Raw genomic sequence first — 21,363 nt, forward strand, 5'->3', positions numbered from 1 at the left:
GTATGTGTGCATATATGCAATATATACATAGAAAGAGAAAGAACAGTAAGACAAATGAAAATCACTGATGACCCTAGGTAAAAGTTAGAAGGAAGCTTCTTGATCTACTCTTGAAACTTTCTGGGAAGTTTAAAAACCATGACAAAACAAGGGCACCTGGGTGGCTCAGTCAGTTAAGCATCTGACTTCAGCTCAGGTCATGATCTCACGGTTCATGAGTTCAAGCCCCATCTTGGGCTCTGTGCTGAAAGCTCAAAGCCTGAAGCCTTCTTTGGATTCTTTGTCTCCCTCTCTCTCTCTGCCTCTCCCCCACTCGCACTCTGCCTCTCTCTTTCAAAAAATAAACATAAAAAAAGAAAAACTATGACAAAATAAGAAGTTACAAGAAATATACATAATCGAAAAGACACCCATAAAAAGTTTAATATAAAGCATTAGCTAAAAGAGTAATTAAGACAAATGAATTAAGATGAAACACTCACATCCAACTAGAGCAAGAGTCAGCAAACTATTGTCTCCAGGCCTATCCTGGTTAGATGTTTGTTTATGTATGGCTGCAGGCTAAGCATGGTTTTTACATTTTTAAATGGGGAAAAAAATAAAAAGAATAATATTTCATGACACAAAGATTATATGAAATTCAAGTTTTAATGTTCATAAAAAATTTTTTTTGGAATACAGTAGTGTTCATTCATTACATATTATCTATGACTGTTTTAAGTTATACAACAGCGGGCTTCAACAGACAACATACAGCCCACAAAGCATCAAATATTTATTATCTGGCCCTTCACAGAAGTTTCCAAACCCCTAAATTAGAATGTTTAAGAAGGCTTCAGGAAAGACATGAAGCTTCAGAGGCACCTTTCCCTAGGAGCAGGATTAGATAAGCAGAGAGCCAGAATGATCCCAGCAACCTATTTTATATTTCTTACAGTGATTTATATATCATTATTAAGCCAATTAAACATTGGGAGAATCTGACTTATGAAATTTCTAGGTGACAGGCTATCAGGGTATCAAGTTTGCTTAGAATAGTTTACCTTTGATCGTCTTTTCCTAGAAGTCCTAGTATTCTCAAGAGCTGGATTTGCAACCATGGTGCTGGCACACTATGGTAATTGAAATCTACTGGGAGCTTTCCTCCAACTACTTGCTTCAAAATTGTTACAAAACTCCCCGTCAAGTCTTTATAGCCAGATGAATTCTCCTATACCCAAAACACAAAACAAAAAACTTTCTATTAATAATAATCTCTTTAACAAATATAAGATAGACGTAGTTGAAGTGCCATACAGAATCTAACTTAGTACATGTTAACTTAGGAGTTGCATGTTCATATTTAATAAAACAGTACTTTAGGGGCACCTGGGTGGCTCAGCTGGTTAAGCATCTGACTTCAGCTCAGGTTATGATCTTGTGGTTCACAAGTTCGAGCCCCGCGTCGGACTCTGTACTGACAGTTCAGAGCCTGGAGCCTGCTTTGAATTCTGTGTCTCCTTCTCTCTCTGCCCCTCCCCCGCTTGCACTTGGTCTCTGTCTCTGTCTCTCTCAAAAATAAAAACATTTAGAAAATTTTTTAGATAAAAATAAAACAATAATCTGTTTAATTTCTTCCATGATAAAACTACTCTGGCTACTTGATCCAAAGTTGAATCATCCCCCAAAAAGCTTCCACCATTTGCTATTTGTCTCCACACAGTCTTAATCACATTTCATAAGTTCTTATAATTACATCTTATACAGAACTTTTGTTAGACAATACCAGCAATTAAATCAAAAAGTGAAAAGAGAGGCGCCTGGGTGGCTCAATTAGTTAAGCATCCAACTCTTGATTTCACCTCAGGTTATAATCCCAAAATCATGGGATCAAGCCCCATTCTGGGCTCCATGCTGAGCATGGAACCTGATTGGGATTCTCTCTCTCTCCCTCTACCCCTCTTCCCTGCTCACTCGCTCACTCTCTCTCTTTAAAAGAAAAAATATATATCTTTTTAAAAAATAAATTAAAATCTTAATAAATAAATAATTTTTTCAAAATCTTCATAGTATAGAGAAATAGGTAAGGAAGTAGAAACAGTAATCTGTTCTTTCCCTTAAACTATATTTTTCCTATTCTTTTCTCCTTATTTCTCACATCCTTTCCCTCACTACCCATCTCTCTCTCTCTCTCTCTCCCTCTCTCATACACATAATCAATACACCAATGTGATCATTTCTACTGTCTGCATTGTATTTCATTTCCTTAGCACACGTGAATATTGGCCCCATTTTTGGCTAATATAACCCTATCTTTAAACCACACATTGAATTAGCAAGTGTCCATTAGGTGGCTAATCAAGAACTACTAGTGAAGTACTGCCACATTAGTTACCTTATGCACAGTTTCAAACTGCAATTTAAGACCAAAAATAGGGGCGCCTGGGTGGCTCAGTTGGTGAAGTGTGGGACTCTTGATTTTGGCTCAGGTCATGATCTCATGGTCGAGTCCCATGTCAGGCTCTGCACTGACAGTGCAGAGGAATTCTTTCTCTCCCTCTATCTGCCATTCTCCCACATGCACTTTCTCTCTCTCTCAAATAATTAAAATATTAAAAATAAATAAGGGGCTCCTGGGTGGCTCAGTCGGTTAAGCGTCCGACTTTCGCTTAGGTCATGATCTCGCAGTTCGTGGGTTCGAGCCCCGCGTCGGGCTCTGTGACGACTGCCAGCTCAGAGCCTGGAGCCTGTTTCAGTCTGTGACTCCCTCTCTCTCTGACCCTCCCCTGCTCACGCTGTCTCTCTCTCTCTCTCCTAGAAATAAATAAAAAATATTAAAAATAAATAAATAAATAAATAAAATAAAAATAAATAAATGTGTTCTCAGTAGAAGAGCACAGGGCATAGTCAAGACTAATCAAACCTCCCCAAATCAGTGCATCTGCCTTTTAAAAATTAATTAACCCTATTGTATTTTAACATACCTGTGTTTCTGAGTGAGTGTACTTAGATTATCTATCTGACTAATCTCTTAGACTGGGGAATTTAAATACACATTCCTCAGAGTAAACATTAGAATCTTCATTGTAATTTTTATTTCACTATCAAGGACACATTTTTCGAAGAGAAATATTAGCTCTTTCAAAGTTTAGTACACGTTAGAGGAAAAATAAGATTTCATATCAAGTATCTATTTATACCAAATCTATTTTGGAGCACAATGCATAAATATGAAGACAACCTTTAGATCTGTACCTATAAACTGAATTCAGTAACATATTCCATTTTGTTTTGTGGTACTCATCATGAAGTATCTCACATGAAATATAAAGGGTTTCAGGCAAAGCACTGGGGCTCAATTAGTATAAACTCATATCACCATGCAGAGAATGTCCCCAATATTCCTTTCTCATCTGACACAGTATCAATATAAAGCACAACCTCCACCAGCTCTCCTCATTTCAATAAGCTCTTATGCCTCTTATGAAGTCGTATAAAAGAAAGTCACTGCTTAAAAAATCACCCATCAGCAAATTTCAATCATCTTCCATAGCTACCATTTTCCCATGCTTCTTTAGTAACACAAAACACTTAGGGATTAAAAAAAAAAGACTAATTCTGTAATGTGCCTATAACTCATGTTATCAACAACTTGCAAAAATTACTATTAAAAAGTCCATAAAAACTTAACATGTTAATTAAACATTTTACTGAAAAATGTGAGTTCTTTTTATTCCATAATTACATTTTTCTAATGGCAACTAGTCAGTACCTCCTGAAATTTCCAACGTACCTTAATCATCCTAAAGTATATGTGCAAAGAAGCAGCCATGACCCCAACATCTCTGTCACAAAGTGCTTTCCGAAACTTAATATGGATATGCTGTACTTGATTAGGAGCAATGAGATGGAATTTATATAATGCCAGAACAGCTTTTCTTCGTATAATCTCCCTAAAGAGAAAAAATAAAATCTAAACAAACCATCTGAATCAACAGGCATTTAGCTTGAAAAGATTATACAAAAGATTTCAAAATATCAGCTATTACCTTAATATAAAAAGAAAGAAAGAATTATACACTTATTGTTAATGTCTATATTCTAATCCGCCAGACTATAAAGAGTAGTCATCTCCAGGGGCAAGACCTAAAAAAAGACTTTAACTGCCCATGTTATATACTTCTTTAGTTACAGAATTTTTGGTAACAAGTATGTATTACTTTTGAAACCAGAACAAACAAGAAAGATAAATAAACTCCTTAATTCCCTAATTCCACTTTTTGAAAGCCATCTCTCTAGAAACTGGGAAAAGAATCAACAGTTTAAACCTGTAAGAAGTAACTCTGGCCAGTAATCTTATACAGTATCTTTATCAATATTGATATTAATACATTAATATGTACTATAACATTTTTATATTTTTATTTTGCTTTATTATATTATTTCATTAATATTTTATTTAAAAAATTAATAAAATCCATTAACATTCTACCCTTAAATATTTCTTCTTTTGTACCATGGGCAAGCATACTCCAAATACTTTGGAGAGCCAGGGCAATAGAGAGGAAGACTCACATTAATAATGTTACTCCTCCCCTTTTCCAGCTCACGTTTCAGAAATGTCATTACAATGAAGAAGAAAGTATACTTTAGTCTTACACTTAATTTTGAATAGATAATATCTAGCACACAAGAAACAAAATAACAAGTCACTATCCTATGTTCATAATTTAATTTCCAAGTTAGTATATTCCTTGTTATTCTCACTCATGCCTATTTCTAAATGTATTTGCAGGGTATGCTGGCAGTGCTCATAACAGAAGCAAATGTCACAAAACTAAAGTATTTACTATTAGGGTTTCTTAATATATATTTCTGTTAACTAAATCATAAAATCTCAAAACTGAAATTATTCGGTCCAATCTCCTGTGTTCTAATCAAGAATACTTTTTATGGGGCACCTGGGTGGCTTAGTGAGTTAAGCATCCAACTCTTGATTTTGGCTCAGGTCACAATCTCACGGTTTTGTGAATTTGAGCCCCACATCGGGCTCCATGCTGACAATGCAGAGACTGCTTGGGATTCTCTCTCCCTCTCTCTCTGCCCCTCCGTGACTTGTGTTCTCTTGTCTCTCCCAAATAAATAAATAAACTTAAAAAAAAAAAAAAAAGAGAGAGAATACCTTTTAGAAAATTCCTAACAAATGTCCTCCAGCTTCTGCTACATCCCATTAACAAGCAACTCACTACCTTCCTAGGCAAACTATGCCCTGATGGAAAATTATTTTTATACAGAAAAAAAAAGTAGATTAACAACAGATTTGCCAGTAGTATTAATACCATGGTGACTGTAAACTACATCTCAATGTATTGCTATTGAGTGTTAACTAATATCAGTTCTAAGAGAGAGTAGGTAAATGAGGTGAGATAAAAGAAAACAAATCCTGAACAGGTTCAGGAATCCCTGGCCCTGGCCCTATGTGGTGGTACTAACAAATGACATCAAGAGAACTGGATTGGGATTCTCGGTCTGGCATGGTGAAACTCAAAAGTCAAGTCCAAGCCACATCTTCTTTGTGATATCTACCAGCCTACCTATAGCTCTGACCCAAATTCTTCAGCATGGAGTTAGTTATGGCCATAAATACAGAAGCAGAGTTTCAAAAAGTCTAACTGGCAGAAGACAGGAGACGCCAGGATTTGAAATCAGAGTACATGGGAAGCAATAAGGAAAAAATTCAGTTCTCAGAAGGATTTCAAACAAAGGGTCAGTAAGTACAATTACCACAAAACAGTAGGAGTATGGAAAAATTACATAAAAATAATGCTGTGCTATGATCAGATCAACCTGTAATTATCTAACTAAAACTAGTATTTTATTTCCAGTAATTAATTGTTTATATCTATAATTTGTTCTGAAGACAGATTTGACATAAACAAAACATTAAAACAAGTCTGAAAAACCTATGAAGTTATTCCATAATTCTTAGTAAAAGCTATCATTTTAGCTAGAAGTTTCGTGGTCCAAAATTTCTTTTTTTAATTTTTATTTTTTTTTATTATTTCTGAGAGAGACATAGCATGAGCAGGGGAGAGTCAGACAGAGAGGGAGACACAGAATCTGAAGCAGGCTCCAGGCTCTGAGCTGTCAGCACAGAGCCCGACGCGGGGATCGAACCCACAAATTGTGAGATCATGACCTGAGCCAAAGTCAGAAGCTTAACCAACTGAGCCACCCAGGCGCCCCTGAAAAATTTTTAATTAAAAAAAAAGAATGTGTGTATAACTAAAATATTATAATACCAAAAAAAGAAAGAAAGAAAAGAAAAGGATTGCAAACTGTTCCTAACTCTAAAGGTTATAAAGTTAAAGGGCTTGTCAAAAACAAAACAAAAACAAAATAACACAATAAAACAAAATTATTAATGAAAAGGTAGGTCAAGCTCAAGCTGAGGGATGCTGGAGGGAACCTGGGTAGGGGTATGGGCTAAATGGGTGCCAGGCATTAAGGAGGTCACTTGGGGTGAGCACCAGGTATTATATGTAAGTGATAAATCACTAAATCCTACTCCTGAAACCAATACTACACTATATGTTAACTACGTTGAATTAAAATTAAATCTTGGAGGAAAAAAAAAAAGTCAAGCTGATAAGGAGAGAGTTAAGGAAGTTTCCTTACAATGTAAGATTAGCAAAATACTACAAGGTAAGGTTTATTGAATATATTTTGTTATAAAACAGAATCTAAATAGTACAGTTTTGCCATGAAAGCATCCCCCGTACACTGAAGCTCTGCATTCACAGCACTTGAACCACTGCCAAATTTTTTCCATTATTTCACTTTATCCTCAAAACAACATGTCTCAACCAACCCCACAGTCAAAGGAAAAACAGGACCACTGCTGGTTAGTGGTAGAACTGGGAGAAAAGCCACAGATTCCTAACACTGAACTTCACTGCCTCTTGGTTTAACTTTAGAAAGCTGCCTAACATTTTCCCAAACCCACATAAAATGAGGGACGATGCTATCAGGGATTTCTGCATTGGATGTGGCAGGCAAAATCTATCCTCTACCCTGGCAGCATTAAGTTAAAGTTATAATAAATTGTTTAGTATAAAGTTTTGTTTTGAAACATATAGTATAGACACATATCCAAAAGGAATTTACTTACTTAGAATGCTGGAGTTTATCTTCAATTAATGGGAGAACAGCTGGAATCATTTCTCGAGGGAATATCTGGCTGACGACAGTAAGTGCCATGCATACCTCTACCAGGTTAGTGCTCTGCAAGTCCTGACATAATCAATAAGCAAACAAAACATTCAGTGCACGTTTTGAAACGAGGGTGAGTTCAACACTGCAATGGTCCTACATACTTTATAGTTTTCTACTAACTTTATAACCAATGTGTACATTCAGGTTTACCTCGGGAATATCCCTGTTTCATTTCAGTTAAGAGAGTCAATTAGATACATGTAGCCAAAAAGCAACTGATCCAAAAGAAAACGGTATTTCTGTTCTGACACTGACCCAAAGTAGTCTCCTTTACTACAGCATTTAAAACTTTTCTAAACTAACAACAAAACAGGTCTTTGAATTTTTTTCTTATTAATCATGAGTACAAGTTTAAAAGGAAATAATTCTAGATTGCATACAATGCCTGTGTTCATATATACTTACATAGGCACAAAGTTTATAAATCATTCAAATAGAACCTAAAAAATACATTTTGGAAAGTCTGGAAAAAATTAAGCTACTACTAACCTTAATAGAGTACGTAACTTAAAATTTAGAAAGTACCCCTTATACATTCACATACACAGAGTCACACATCCAGATACACATGGAAGAGCTCAACAATTTGATTACACTTCATTCCTAATTTTGATCAAAAGTTTAACAGGAAAGAACACCGTGTGGATTACACTGTATTTTTATTAACTGTAACTTTCAGTTACCCAATTATACCCTATTCTCCTTAAAAATGTTTTTTAGAATTTGAAAGACTTCAATTATTCAGTTTATATCTATATCCTTTTAGAACAGATCCTGAAAAAAAGACAACAGTCAGAAAAGTACATCTGACTAAAGGTCTGGAGACCTGCCTGATTGCTGGCTTGCTTGCTTTTTTTTTTTTTTTTTTTTAAGTAGGTGCCACACCTAGCATGGAGCCAACACTGGGCTTGAACTCACAATCCTGAGATCAAGACCTGAGCTGAGATCAAGAGTCAGATCCTTAACCCACTGAGCCACTCAGGTACCCCCTAGAGATCTGCTTTTAAATTAAACAGTAAGAGCGGCAGGAACAACTACTTTCTACTTTAACACAGTGTTTGGTGAAGTTCTACTATTAGCCTCATTTTACAAACTCAGAAACTGATCTAAATGATCTTTCTAAGCCCATTCTGTAAGCCTCCCTTCTTCCAAAAATGTCTAACTCAGTATGATAGAGGTGAAATGTCAGAAGCCTGCAGGAATAACTTAAGACTTCATATTAACCAACATATAATACAGTACCTTTACAACTGTATTCACAAGGAGAAGCAACAGTTCATGATTTTCATGTAGAAATAAAGAAACAGCCAAATAACCTATAAAATTTGAGGGGAAAAGTCTCATTATTACCTGTCAAAAATGACTTTTCCCAGGAAAAGTTAAACAAAGCAATAATATATTCCAAAATTTAAGTGTCAAACATAACAGCCATAGGTAACTATAAAAACAGATTGCAAAATATGAAGTTCAAAAACTTCAGGAAGATTTCAGGTGTTCTTTATCCTGAAATCTTTCAGAATTTTGTATTTCACAGGATATCCCTGAAATGAAAAAGAGGATATATTTACCAACTTTAAAGTCTAATAAATGACATTAGAAATATATGCCTTCTATCTTCTGTACATATCACTACACAATCAATTAAAACATTACATTTTCTATCCTATAGCCAAAAATAACTATATAAAGACTAATAGTTACTACAGTTACTAGTGAGTTACTATTTCTTATTATTGAATAAGCTACCTATACCAATCCATATGATGAAAATCACATATTAAGCCAACGCCATACCCTATTTTCTTATTAAAGATACACTATTGAAGGAATAACAGTTGTTGAGGAAAGAAACGTTGTCTACAACATTAAATGTACTTGATTTAAATAAGCATTTTTATTTCAATAATATTAAAACAAAAAAGTACATCTTAGGATTAAGTAAATACATTAACACTATGACAAACGCCATGTATATGGAGTGTCATGGATACTCCATGTCATTTTTTTGACACTCTTCAGACTGATAACATTTGTTAGTTAGCGTGGGTCAGTACATTACAAGCCTCACCTCTTTCAATCCTCATAACTTTATGAAGTAGGTATGAGTATCCTCAAAAGAATAATATAGACCAAAAAAGGGTAAATCCCCAAAGTCTATAGCTATTACATGGTGAAGCCAGCACTCAAACCCAGGCAGGAAGAGTTAGTTCATGTTTTAACCCCTATGATGTCCTGTCTCTCCACAGTCTATCCTGAGGCCCTATTCCCTACACCTATCCTCACTGTGTTTCATTTTCTTCAATTCTTTCAGCTTTTTCATTAGGGATTCTAATGTTAACTGTCCCCATCATGTCTGTGTCTGCTGGGAATCATGGGGAACTGTAAGAAATTACCTAATCTCACAACCAAGAGTAGGGTATGACCCACTGCAACATCACTAAAGGTCAGATGAGCAGGGCAAGAGAGAGAAAAAACAACTAAGTAGGGGCAAGAAAGGAGAAAACCTTAGAAGGCATTTAAAGAGATTAGGTCTTATCTGACTGCTGAGAACTCATGTGATCAGCTGAGGTATATCACTCACACCCAAGCCACCAAGATCAAGGTATAAGAAAATGAACAAATTCAGGGGCACCTGGGTGGCTCAGTCAGTTAAGCCTCTGACTTCGGCTCAGGTCATGATCTCACGGTTCGTGGGTTTGAGCCCTGCATCGGGCTCTGTGCTGACAGGCAGCTCAGAGCCTGGAGCGTGTTTCGGATTCTGTATCTCCCTCTCTCTCTGACCCTCCCCTGCTCAAGCTGTCTGTCTGTCTCTCTCTCTCTCTCAGAAATAAATAAAACATTAAAAAAATTAAAAATTAAAAAAAAAAAACAAATTCAAAAACCATATCAAGGAAACCTTAATTCTATGCATTACAAAGAATATCCTAACCATTGTAACAAACAGGAAACAGGGAAAAAAATACTTAATGATTCAAAAAATGAAAAGGTTCCAAAAGCAAAGAATAATGACTAGATTATGGAGTATGTTTGATATGAAAGAGTGATATATAGGGTAAGAATACAGGCGTTGACTCACAGAAACTTGGGGGTTTACATTCTGGCTCCACCATCTTTTTTTTTTTTTTTTTTTTACAAATAGTTTATTGTCAAATTAGTTTCCACATAACACCCAGTGCTCATCCCCACAAGTGCCCTCCTCCATGCCCATCCCCCCTCCCCCCCACATCCATCAGTCCTCAGTTTTTGTCAGCATTCAAGAGTCTCTCATGGTTTGCCTCTCTCCCTTTCCCCCACCATTTCCCCCCTTCTTCTCCCGATTGGTCCTCTGTTAAGTTCCTCCTAGTCCTCCTATACGTGCACACATATGATATTTGTCCTTCTCTGCCTGACTTATTTCGCTCAGCATAACACCCTCAAGGTCCATCCATGTAGCTACACATGGTCTGGCTCCACCATCTATTAGCTGTATGACCTTGGACAAGTAACTTAACCTTTCTGAGCTTCAGTTTTCACCTATCTCACAAGATAAAGCACCCAACATAATGCCTAACTTAATGGGTACTGAAATTCATTTATTCAACAGTAAGAAGGCTGAAGCACCTGAGTAGTTCACTCAGTTAAGTGACCGACACTGGATTTTGGCTCAGGTCATGTTCTCATGGTTTGTGAGTTCGAGCCCAGAGTCAGGCTCTGCATTGACAGCATAGAGCCTACTTGGAATTCTCTCCCTCTTTCTCTTGGCCCCTCCCTCTCTCTTTCTCTCAAAAATAGATAAGCACTAAAAAAATAATAATAGGGGCACTTGGGTGGCTAAGTCAGCTAAGCATCTGACTTCGGCTCAGATCATAATCTCGTGGTCTGTGAGTTTGAGCCCCACATCAGGCTCTATGCTGACAGCTCACAGCCTGGAGTCTGCTTAGGATTCTGTGTCTTCCTCTCTCTCTGCCCTTCCCCCATTCACACTATCTCTCTCACTCTCAAAAATAAATAAACATTAAAAAATAATAATACGTAAATAAATATAAGGCATCTCCATCAGAGAAAGCACCAAAGCTAATCTTAGAAATCTCAGGAGAGTTTGAAAAGGCAATAATACCACAGTGAAGACATAGAGAAGGTTTAAATGATATCTTTTAAAAAAAAAACTTATACTCACTAGCACACATAAAATCCCTACAGGAATAAGTCCCTCTAGTTGGCAATAAAATGCTTCCCTAAGATCTTGAATCTCCATAAAAATGATTCTGAGCTCTCTGCTAAAATAAGCTCCCAGAACTATGAATAATACATGTACAAGGTTATTCACTGCAACATTATTTAAAAGAGCAAAAAATAGGGGCGCCTGGGTGGCTTAGTCGGTTAAGCGTCCGACTTTTGCTTAGGTCATGATCTCGCGGTTTGTGGGTTCGAGCCCCGCGTCGGGCTCTGTGCTGACTGCCAGCTCAGAGCCTGGAGCCTGTTTCAGTCTGTGACTCCCTCTCTCTCTGACCCTCCCCTGCTCACCCTGTCTCTCTCTCTTCTCTCCTAGAAATAAATAAAACATTAAAAAAAATTTAAAAAAAAAATAAAATAAAATAAAAATAAATAAATAAAAGAGCAAAAAATAAAAGATAACTCATATGTCCAATAGGGAGAGACCAGGCTGAAAAAACGATAGCCTATCCAACCATCCAATGAAAATTATGCAACTGTATAAGAGTATGCAGATGTCAAAATAAGGTATATTAACAATCTATATAGCATAGTATCATTTGTGTAAGAGAGAGTGTATGAGTGTGTACCCATGCATTTGCTTGTTTTGCAAAAAGAAACAATGGAAAGATTAATTACAAACTAATGAAAATGGTTACCTAGTGGAGTAAGGAGCAAACTAGGTAAGAGGGACTAGAAACTGAAAGTGAGACTTGTTTGATTATACCTTTTTATAAGGTCTTAACTTTTGAACTTTATATATTTTTAAAAATAAAATTAAACTGAAAGTTAAAAAAATTATATGAAAGTTTAAGAAGCACAATACAGCAATAGCTGTACAAAATTACAGCAACAACCACCTAATATTGACTGTTGTTTTCAAAACCACCTTGTCTTTGGGGATCTTATAATTAGTTTAAGAGCTAAGACATTAATATACAAAAAGACACCACCATAAGATGAGATGGTAAAAGCCACCTGAAAGAATAAGAGTTAAAACTTGATTTGGAATATGAAAAGGGAGAGACAGGATGACAGAGGGTATTCCCTTGGAGGGAAGAATATAATAAATCTAGAAGAGTGGAATGAGTTTCAATAAGTAGAATACTGGGTACACCTAGTCTCAGAATCTTTAGCAAAATATCTCCCTTCCCTATCCCACCATCTGACAGCACAGATATTTGTGAAGAATGCTGATCCTTGACAACATGACACTATCAACTCCTTTGAATAAAGAACATGTTGTCCTCCTATATCACTCTAAAGTGCTTCCTTCTTGGATTTTGACATACAGCTGAACCTACATGAATAAAATATTTAAAAGATACTTCCTAATAGCCCTAAAGGTTGATTAAAGAGACAAACATTTTTAAAAGATACCTCTAATCCTCACAGCTAACATTCGTGAAACTGAGAAAAGGATATTTAAGATTATTCAAGTCAATTTCAGTTTTTATTCTATAAAGAAACATTTCTGATTAAACTGATAGTGTTAGACAGACTTCAAAATCAGCTTTGTTGAGGTATAATTTACACACAAGAAAATTCACCCATTTTAAGTGTACAGTTTAATGGATTTTGGCAAGTATATATGCTCATCTAACTATCACAAAAACAGGCAATTTTTAATCTTCGCCATAACTCCAAAATGCTACAAATCAATAAGACTGATTTCATTTATAGGCTTTGAGTTTTTGAAGTGTTCCCTTTTAAAGCTTTGGAAATTACAAGGCAATGTTCTGAAAACACACTATATACTTGCCATCATTCATTTTACATAGTAGCTGAAACTTTAAGGCAAACATTAACTATTAAAATCTTAAACACATACATACCTACTCTTTTCTCTAAAAGGTTTCCTTGTTGTGCCAACTTGATTGCATGTATGTAGCCAAAGGAAGCATCGTATCCAAGCATTTCACAATATATAAGTCTCACCATACATTCCTTCATCATTTTCTGAAAAGCAAAACATCCAGTAACTGTATAAACAAATAGAATGTTTTGATTTTTTTTATCATGTTGCAATCATGTCACAGAGGAATCTTTAATCCTAGCACTGAAGAAATAACATATACGTATATAATAAATTCATAACCTGAAGTCACACTTTATAAATAAAAGTTGCTCCAAAACTTAGCTTACCAACAATACTGATTTTAGCAAAATTATTTCAACATTTTGTTAGTGGCAATATATAAAATAAATCAACTGTAGCTATTTCTAATTCTAGGTGTACCTGTGTAAAATTTGGTTATAATGTGAGACACATGGTCCTCAGACAAAATTTCACCCATGGTAATATGACTTGGTTTCTAGAATGGATCATATCATCTTAATATACTTTGTCCAATGAAGACATCCATAAAATTCCCATAAGTTGGTAATAATTTGTGGAGAAAATAATTTTTATATTTGAAAAACAAATTGCACCTGAACTTTTTCAGAATTGTTTTGCTGTACATAATATGCAGTAGCTTGTTTTATAGGCATTCTTTTTTTTTTTTTTTAATGTTTGTTTACCAGTTTTGAGAGAGAGAGAAACAGAGTACGAGCAGGGGAAGGAAAGAAAGAGAGACACACACACAGAATCCGAAGCAGGCTCCAGGCTCTGAGCTGTCAGCACAGAGTCTGACATGGGGCTCGAACCCATGGACCAGGAGATCATGATCTGAGCTGAAGTCGGACACTCAATGAGTGAGCCATCCAGGTGCCCCTATAGGAATTCTTTCTAAACAATTCTGCTATGAGGAACTGAAGGGCATGATATCATTAATGGTATATAGCATTTCTAACATTTAATTTTTTAACTGGGTCTTTCAATATTTATAACACGAGCTAACAAACTGTTTTAGGATTCTATACATTTGTTTTATTAGTAAAATAATATTTGCATTCTCAATATTTATAGCAAATTTTAATCATAAATAAAAAATATAAATAAAATGTGTTTCAAAATAAGCTCACAGACTATTTTAATACCTAAAAATTAATTAGGGTTGGTATATTACAGGATTATTAAATCACAAAACACTTCGAAAACAGTAACATAAATATTTTAAGATAAGGACATTAATACTCAATATTTCATTCATATTCTATATATGTATATATTTATACATGTAACTATGAAGAGTTTTATTTTTTATTTTTTTTTAATATGAAGAGTTTTAAATGAAACCATGGGAAAATCCTTGGAGAGTAAGATTTAATTCAGGTCACTTGTGTTTAAAGTAATAGAAGTTTGGGGTGCCTGGGTGGCTCAGTCAGTTAAGCGTCCGACTTCGGCTAAGGTCATGATCTCACGGTTCGTGGGTTCCAGCCCCATGTAGGGCTCTGTGCCTGCTTCAAATTCTGTGTCTCCCTCTCTCTCTGACCCTCCCCTGCTCACATTGTCTCTCTCTCTCTCTCTCAGAAATAAATAAAACATTAAAAAAATAATAAAGTAATAAAAGTTAAATTCATTAGTATATTAAAACTACTAAAAACTGAAAAAATAAGCTTAAAAGTTACTGGAAGTTCCTCTTCAAAGGCTTCCACATCAATTAGGGGTGAAAGTATTCATCTAATCCATTAAGTATCATCCCTGGTTTTGTAACATTTTATCTCAGTCTTTCAAAGATCATTATGAGCTGTATTTAATCAAAATTGTATTGCATATATTATTATTCTCTTAGTTTAGGAGAATAAAGTCCATTCCTTAATACAGAACTTTCTCTTTTTTTTTCTTTTTTTTTTTTTTTTTTTTTTTACAATTTCTCTACACAGTGTATCTCAGGGACAGTCTATAAAGCATGCCCAGAGCTGGATGGCCATAATTATTATAAAATATTCCTTCAAAACTCTGGCTCTCTAACTTTTACCTATTTATCTTATTTCTGTCCACACGAGGTGTACCAATTACAGAAAATGGAAATCAAACAAAGTAAAAGGCGAGAAACCATACCTGCTTAACATCTATCAAGTATCATGAAAATAATGACAATGATTTCATACATACACACATATATACTATCTATACACCCACATATATACATTTATATACACAAATAAATCAGATTAACTGTGCTTTGAGTTTCATTTGTCCACATATTTCCATGATCATAAAAGGAAACACGTACATTCTCCTAGACTTTAAGTGTTATTCACATACAAGATAATGTGTTCTTACAAAATGATCACCCCAATATTTTTCTAGAAGAGGAAGAAAACTCCCACAGTGACTTACACACAGAAGGCACTCACTAAATATTTGCTGAATAATGGTACCTGGAAAAAAATCTCATTATATGAAACTGCATGATACTTAAAAGGAAAAAAAACATTAGGTCTTATTCTAAATATGTAGGGACAGTGACCTGCATATAGCGGCTACTCATTACTAGCTGCTGAATGAATGCTGCTTAAAAAATCAAAGTATATGGAACTTTAGTTTTAAAAAAACTGGAATTTGATTTAGCTGTTGTGCAATATACTGTGTTACAGCAAGAAAACCATTTTTCTACTTTGTTTACCTACATCCCAAGATCTATAATAATAAAATGAAAGATCTATAGTATATCGACTAAGGACTGAAAATATTACTTTTAATGATATATGGTAACCTTTTCCCAGTGTACAACATTAAAACATTAAGATCAGCACCAGGGTCCCACGAGTATTGCCACATTCATGTAATTACCATCATGTTGGCATTGAATTGGCATCAGTCAAGCAAGTCTTGCTCCAGTGCAGCCAGTCACTAACAAAAAGTTCAAGCTAATGTCTTACTTGCTACCATCCCATAACTGATTGGGACTATGATAAATTACATTTTAGCAACTTATCAATGAGATGCCATGATAGGGTCCATAGTGGACCAGGTTTCAAATATAAAATGTGCGAGCACTGACTCTGCAAACTCACCAGTGTTGTAGCAGGAGCAGAAACAGTTGCTTTCAGGTTACTCAGTTCCTGCTGGATTAGTTTCTCTTCCTCCTGAAAAAGTGAAACTATTTAAATGCATGAATAACTGGCTTTTTAAACTATAACAATATTTCTTAAAAGGAAAAATATGGGATGCCTGGGTGGCTCAGTCAGTTAAGTGTCCAACTTTGGCTCAGGTCATGATCTCACGGTTCGTGGGTTCAAGCCCCGCGTCGGGCTCTGTGCTGACAGCTCGGAGCCTGGAGCCTGTCTTCGGATTCTGTGTCTCCCTCTCTCTCTGACTCTCCCCTGCTCATGCTGTCTCTATCTCTCTCTCAAAAATAAAAAAAAAAAAACATTTTTAAAAATTTTTTAAAAAAAGGAAAAATATAATTTATAACATTTGCAATAAAAAATAAACATTATTTTAGAGGACATTATAAGTGTTTAAAATTTGTCTAACAGCATTTCTCCAAACCTTGGAATCATTCCTAGAAAGAATAATTCACCATCCCTCTTTCCTTCACTTAATTAATGTCTCCTAAGGACAGTTTAGCAGAAAATGTTTGGTTTGGTTTGGTTTCAGTTAAAGGTGGAGAGTAAGAAGAAAAGAAAATTTTCATGTACTGGTCCAGGATAAGGTTCTCACACCTTCCTTTTATTTATTGTTTTAAATGTGTATTTTTTTTAAATTTTTTTAATGTTTTATTTATTTCTAGGAGAGAGAGAGAGAGACAGCGTGAGCAGGGGAGGGTCAGAGAGAGAGGGAGACACAGAATCCGAAGCAGGCTCCAGGCTCTGAGCTGGCAGTCAGCACAGAGCCCAATGCGGGGCTCGAACCCACAAACCACGAGATCATGACCTAAGCGAAAGTTGGACGCTTAACCGACTAAGCCACCCAGGCGCCCCTAAATGTGTATTATTGAGAGACAGAGAGAGACAGGGCATGAGCACAGGAGGGACAGGGAGAGGGGGAGACAGAAAATCTGAAGCAGGCTCCAGGCTTTGAGCTGTCACCACAGAGCCTAACACAGGGCTCAAACTCACAAACTGCAAGATCGTGACCTGAGCCGAAGTTGGATGCCCAACTGACTGAACCACCCAGGTGTCCCTCACACCTTCCCTTTAAAAGTAAAAAGTCTTGGGGTGCCTGGGTGGCTCAGTCAGTGGAGCATGTGACTCTTGATCTCAGGGTTCTGAGTTCGAGCTCCATGCTGGGTGTAGAGATAACTTAAAAATAAAAAATCCTGGGGCAGCTGCATGGCTCAGTCGGTTGAGTGTCCAACTCTTGATTTCAGCTTAGGTCATGGTCCCAGGGTTGGGACTGAGCCTCGTGTCGGGCTCCCTGCTGACCATGGAACCCGCTTAAGATTCTCTCTCTCTCCCTCTGCCTCTCTTCCCTGCATACTCTCTCTCTAAAATAAGAAAAAAAAATTAATAAATATATAAAAATCTTAATAAATAAAAGTCTTCATAGAATAGAATAGAGAAATAGGGTAAGAAGGCAGAAACAGAAATCAGTCTTTTTCCCCTAAACTATATCCTTCCTTATTCTTTTCTCCTTATTCCTCTCACCCTTTCCCTCACTTCCCATCTCTCTCTCATATACACAGTAAATACACCAATGTGATCATTTCTACTGTCTGCATTGTATTTCATCTCCTTAGCACACTTGAATATTGGCCCCATTTTTGGCTAACATAACACTATCTTTAAACCACACATTGAATTAGCAAGTGTCCATTAGGTGGCTAATCAAGAACTACTAGTGAAGTACTGCCACATTAGCTACCTTATGCACAGTTTCAAACTGCAATTTAAGACCAAAAATAGGGGTGCCTGGGTGGCTCAGTTGGTGAAGTGTGGGACTCTTGATTTTGGCTCAGGTCATGATCTCATGGTTTGTGAGATCTGAAATCACAGAGCCTGCTTAGGATTCTCTCTCTCTGCCCCTTACCCTACTCACCTGCTCTCCCACTCTCTCTCAAAAATAAACATTAGAGGCGCCTGGGTGGCTCAGCTGGTTAAGCATCCAACTCTTGATTTTGGCTCAGGTCATGATCACAGTTCATGAAATCGAGCCCCATATCAGGCTCTGCACAAAGCATGGAGCCTGCTTGGGATCCTCTCCCCCTCTCTCTCTCCTCTCCTACTCATGGACTCTCTCTTTCAAAATAAGTAAATAAACTTTAAAAAATATTTGTTAAAAGACCAAAAATATTTTTTTAGATTTCACTCAGAATCTCACAGAAATTAATAAAAAACAAAATTTTAAACCAATAAGAAATCCATAAATAATGATTTCTGAATGTGAAGCAGAAATACAGCATCCAGTAGAGTATCATCCAGTTCAGTTTAAAAAGAATGTTCTAAACCCTCAGGGCACTTTGAAGAAAATCCTCTCTGTCATTTCTTTTCTCCCGGCACTTACGTCATTGTAAATTGCTTTACTTGTCTTCTTTTTTTTTTTAATGTTTATTTATTTTGAGAGAGAGAATGAGTGACTGTGCGGGCACTCAAGTGTGCACAAGTGAGGGAGGGGCAGAGAGGGAGAGAGAGAATCCCAAGCAGGCTCCAGGCTCTGTGCTGTATGATTCATAACTGACTGAGCCACCCAGGCACCCCTTACTTATACTTATCTTAAGCCCCAAATGAATGATCAATTCCTTGGGGAAGAGAAAATCTGACTTGCTCTTTTTCCTCGGTGTCTAACACATAACCTCTTCCACAAGTATCTTCAACAAATTACGACATAATCTACAATTTCTTTTTAAGATATAAATTCCTTGAGCTTGGAATCAGTATCTTACACAATCCCTTCAACTACCAAAAGTCTGTGGAAATGTAATACTTTCCATTATAACTGTTCATTTTCAAAGCTCATCGGAGGCTGAGACAATAAATTTGACTTTGAGGGAGAATTATGCTTTTTCTCTGCCCATCCCGTTGGTCTAACCTAAGAACCTCAACCTCCCCAAAAATATTCAACAACAGGTTCAGATGGCAGTGTCTGTTCCGGAGTGTGACGTCCAGCAGTTGAAAGAACTGGAGGGAAGAACCTTTAAAGAAACTTTGTAGAAGGCAAATAATGTTGACACTTCCATCGCACTAGGTATTTTCATTCGCTTGACGTCTCACTGAATTCTCGAAACAATCTATGAGATGCGTATTGGTACTTTCCCACTTCAACGTTCGGGAAACACATGAGGGCTCAAAGATTAAAGAGATCTGCTCCAGGTAGTAATGACTCAGTATCAGGATCAACTGTGGAAACTCGGCCTCCCAGTTGTCAGTCCCGGAAGGAAAATGAAGCCTCCAGACAGACGCAGGGACGGGCTGACACCACGCAGTCCATAAGCCCCGCCGGAGGGCCGGCCGGGGAGGCGCCCCGCCGGACTAGGGCCTCCCAACGCCAGGGCCTCCCCCGGGTCCCCTGACCTCCCCGCCCGCCGAGTACGTACGTGCTTGGAAGTGAGCGCGGTGATGCCGCGGACAAGGTTGCCCAGCCGCGAGGAGAAGGACGCCTTGACTCCCGCTGACCCGCCAACCGACTGGTTCTGCAAGAAGAGTCCCGGCAGCGCCGTCAGCGTCTTTTCCACTATGTCGCTCATCGCCGCCGCAGCCGCCACCACCCGCGATCCGGTCGCCGCCCGGCTTCATGCCCGGCCCCTGCCCAGGCTCCGGCCCGGCCTCCGTAGACACTTCCTGTTTGTTTGAAAAAGAAATCTTTATTCGCGTCCAGAGTGGACAAGCACAGTGTCGTTCCCGACAGAGGCCGCCTGAGGGCGCGACAGTCCAGTCCACAGGGGCGAGGCGGCTCTCCCAACTTGGACGAGCCGGGTGAAGTCCTGCGGAGGAAGTGAAAGACCAGACTATCCGGTTTCGATGGCAACCCTTGAGTCTCACCCTTGAGTCCTCTTGAGGTAGCCGCTGGGGCTGGTCCCTCTCACGCTTCGTCCTGCAAGGTCCCCTTTCCCTTTAGCTGCCTCCCCGCGGCGCGAGGCGCGAGACCGCGTCGAGAGGTGCGCGTTCCTGGCCCCCATTTGGCCTCCGCTCCCTGTCTGTCAGCCCACGTCCCTGCACGGCAGCAGCCCTGACGGTGCTGGTGGTGTCGCATGACGGACGACGGTCCTGCGCATTCCTTCCGCCAGGGTCGGCGCCCGGCGCGCCGGGGTCTCGCGGTCACTGCCGCTTCCCGTTCACCCCTCTTCTCCGCGGATGTGGGGAGACAGCCGGGAGGGGAAGTGGTCGCGCAGCCACCCCCGCCCCCGGCCGAGTCCGACTCCGCAGTCGCAGCTGGAAGGTCTCGCTCCTGGAGCGGCCTCCCCAGGCTGGGCAGACAAGGGAGGGTGTTCCTGCCCTACCCTGTCACAGCCCCCCGTTCTTTTTCATTTGACAAGTCATCACGGTTCTCACTGCATAAAAATCTCCGCTGGAGCGCATATTCTAGCTCTTGATGTTACCCCGGTTTCTACCTAGAACTCAATCTAGTACGGTGGTTCTCAAAAATGTGCCCTGGTGTCTTCTGTGGGCCTCTGACCCCCTTCCAGGGGATCCACGAAGTCAAAACCGTATGCCTAATATTTAAATGTTGTTTGCTCTGTTAGCTCTCATCCTCTAGGGAGTATACAGAGAAGTTTTCAAGAGGATAGTTGACTTAAAAGCCCTGTTGTCTGGTGAAACGTGTGCTTGAGTATTCCTCTGTTTTCTAGAATCTGCTAAGGTGTAGGATATAAATATGTGCGTTTACAAAGATTAACTCAGTCCTTAGTGCTTCTAGTGTGTTCTTACAAGCCATCTTCCTTTATACTTAATTTCTGTAACCTCATCAATCGTCCTTTTAATGGCTCTTTGAAATCCCTAAATTGTCCTTGTACCTGTGTGGAAACACAAGAAAAAAAAGTTTATTTTCTCAGGGAGCCTAGGTGGCTCAGTTCGTTGAGCATCCGACTCTTGATTTTGGCTCAGGTCACGATCCCAGAGTAGTGGGTTGAAACCCCAGGTCAGGCTCTG

The 21,363-nt window shown here is 38.1% G+C and overlaps 1 protein-coding gene across 2 annotated transcripts in view; it reads right to left on the reverse strand.

Annotated features, from left to right (window-relative positions):
• Nucleotides 1-20,034, reverse strand: part of AP4E1 (adaptor related protein complex 4 subunit epsilon 1) — a 59,508-nt gene extending 39,474 nt beyond the window's left edge. Inside the window, exons 1-7 of one of the 2 annotated variants that reach the window (XM_039237130.1) lie at nucleotides 19,812-20,034; nucleotides 16,351-16,422; nucleotides 13,281-13,404; nucleotides 8,497-8,570; nucleotides 7,151-7,272; nucleotides 3,773-3,932; nucleotides 1,044-1,210 (exon numbers count right to left, since the gene is read on the reverse strand). In XM_039237130.1, coding sequence (XP_039093061.1) covers nucleotides 1,044-1,210; nucleotides 3,773-3,932; nucleotides 7,151-7,272; nucleotides 8,497-8,570; nucleotides 13,281-13,404; nucleotides 16,351-16,422; nucleotides 19,812-19,961 — 869 coding nt within the window. In that variant the 5' untranslated portion in view covers nucleotides 19,962-20,034. Of the gene's footprint in view, nucleotides 1-1,043; nucleotides 1,211-3,772; nucleotides 3,933-7,150; nucleotides 7,273-8,496; nucleotides 8,571-13,280; nucleotides 13,405-16,350; nucleotides 16,423-19,811 lie in introns of those variants that run through there. The other variant, XM_039237131.1, reaches the window with a different exon arrangement.
• Between the last annotated feature and the right edge of the window lie 1,329 nt (nucleotides 20,035-21,363).

The sequence above is a fragment of the Hyaena hyaena genome, unplaced genomic scaffold, assembly GCF_003009895.1.
Source record: "Hyaena hyaena isolate Hyena2069 unplaced genomic scaffold, ASM300989v1 scaffold_120, whole genome shotgun sequence".
Classification (NCBI taxonomy): domain Eukaryota; kingdom Metazoa; phylum Chordata; class Mammalia; order Carnivora; family Hyaenidae; genus Hyaena; species Hyaena hyaena.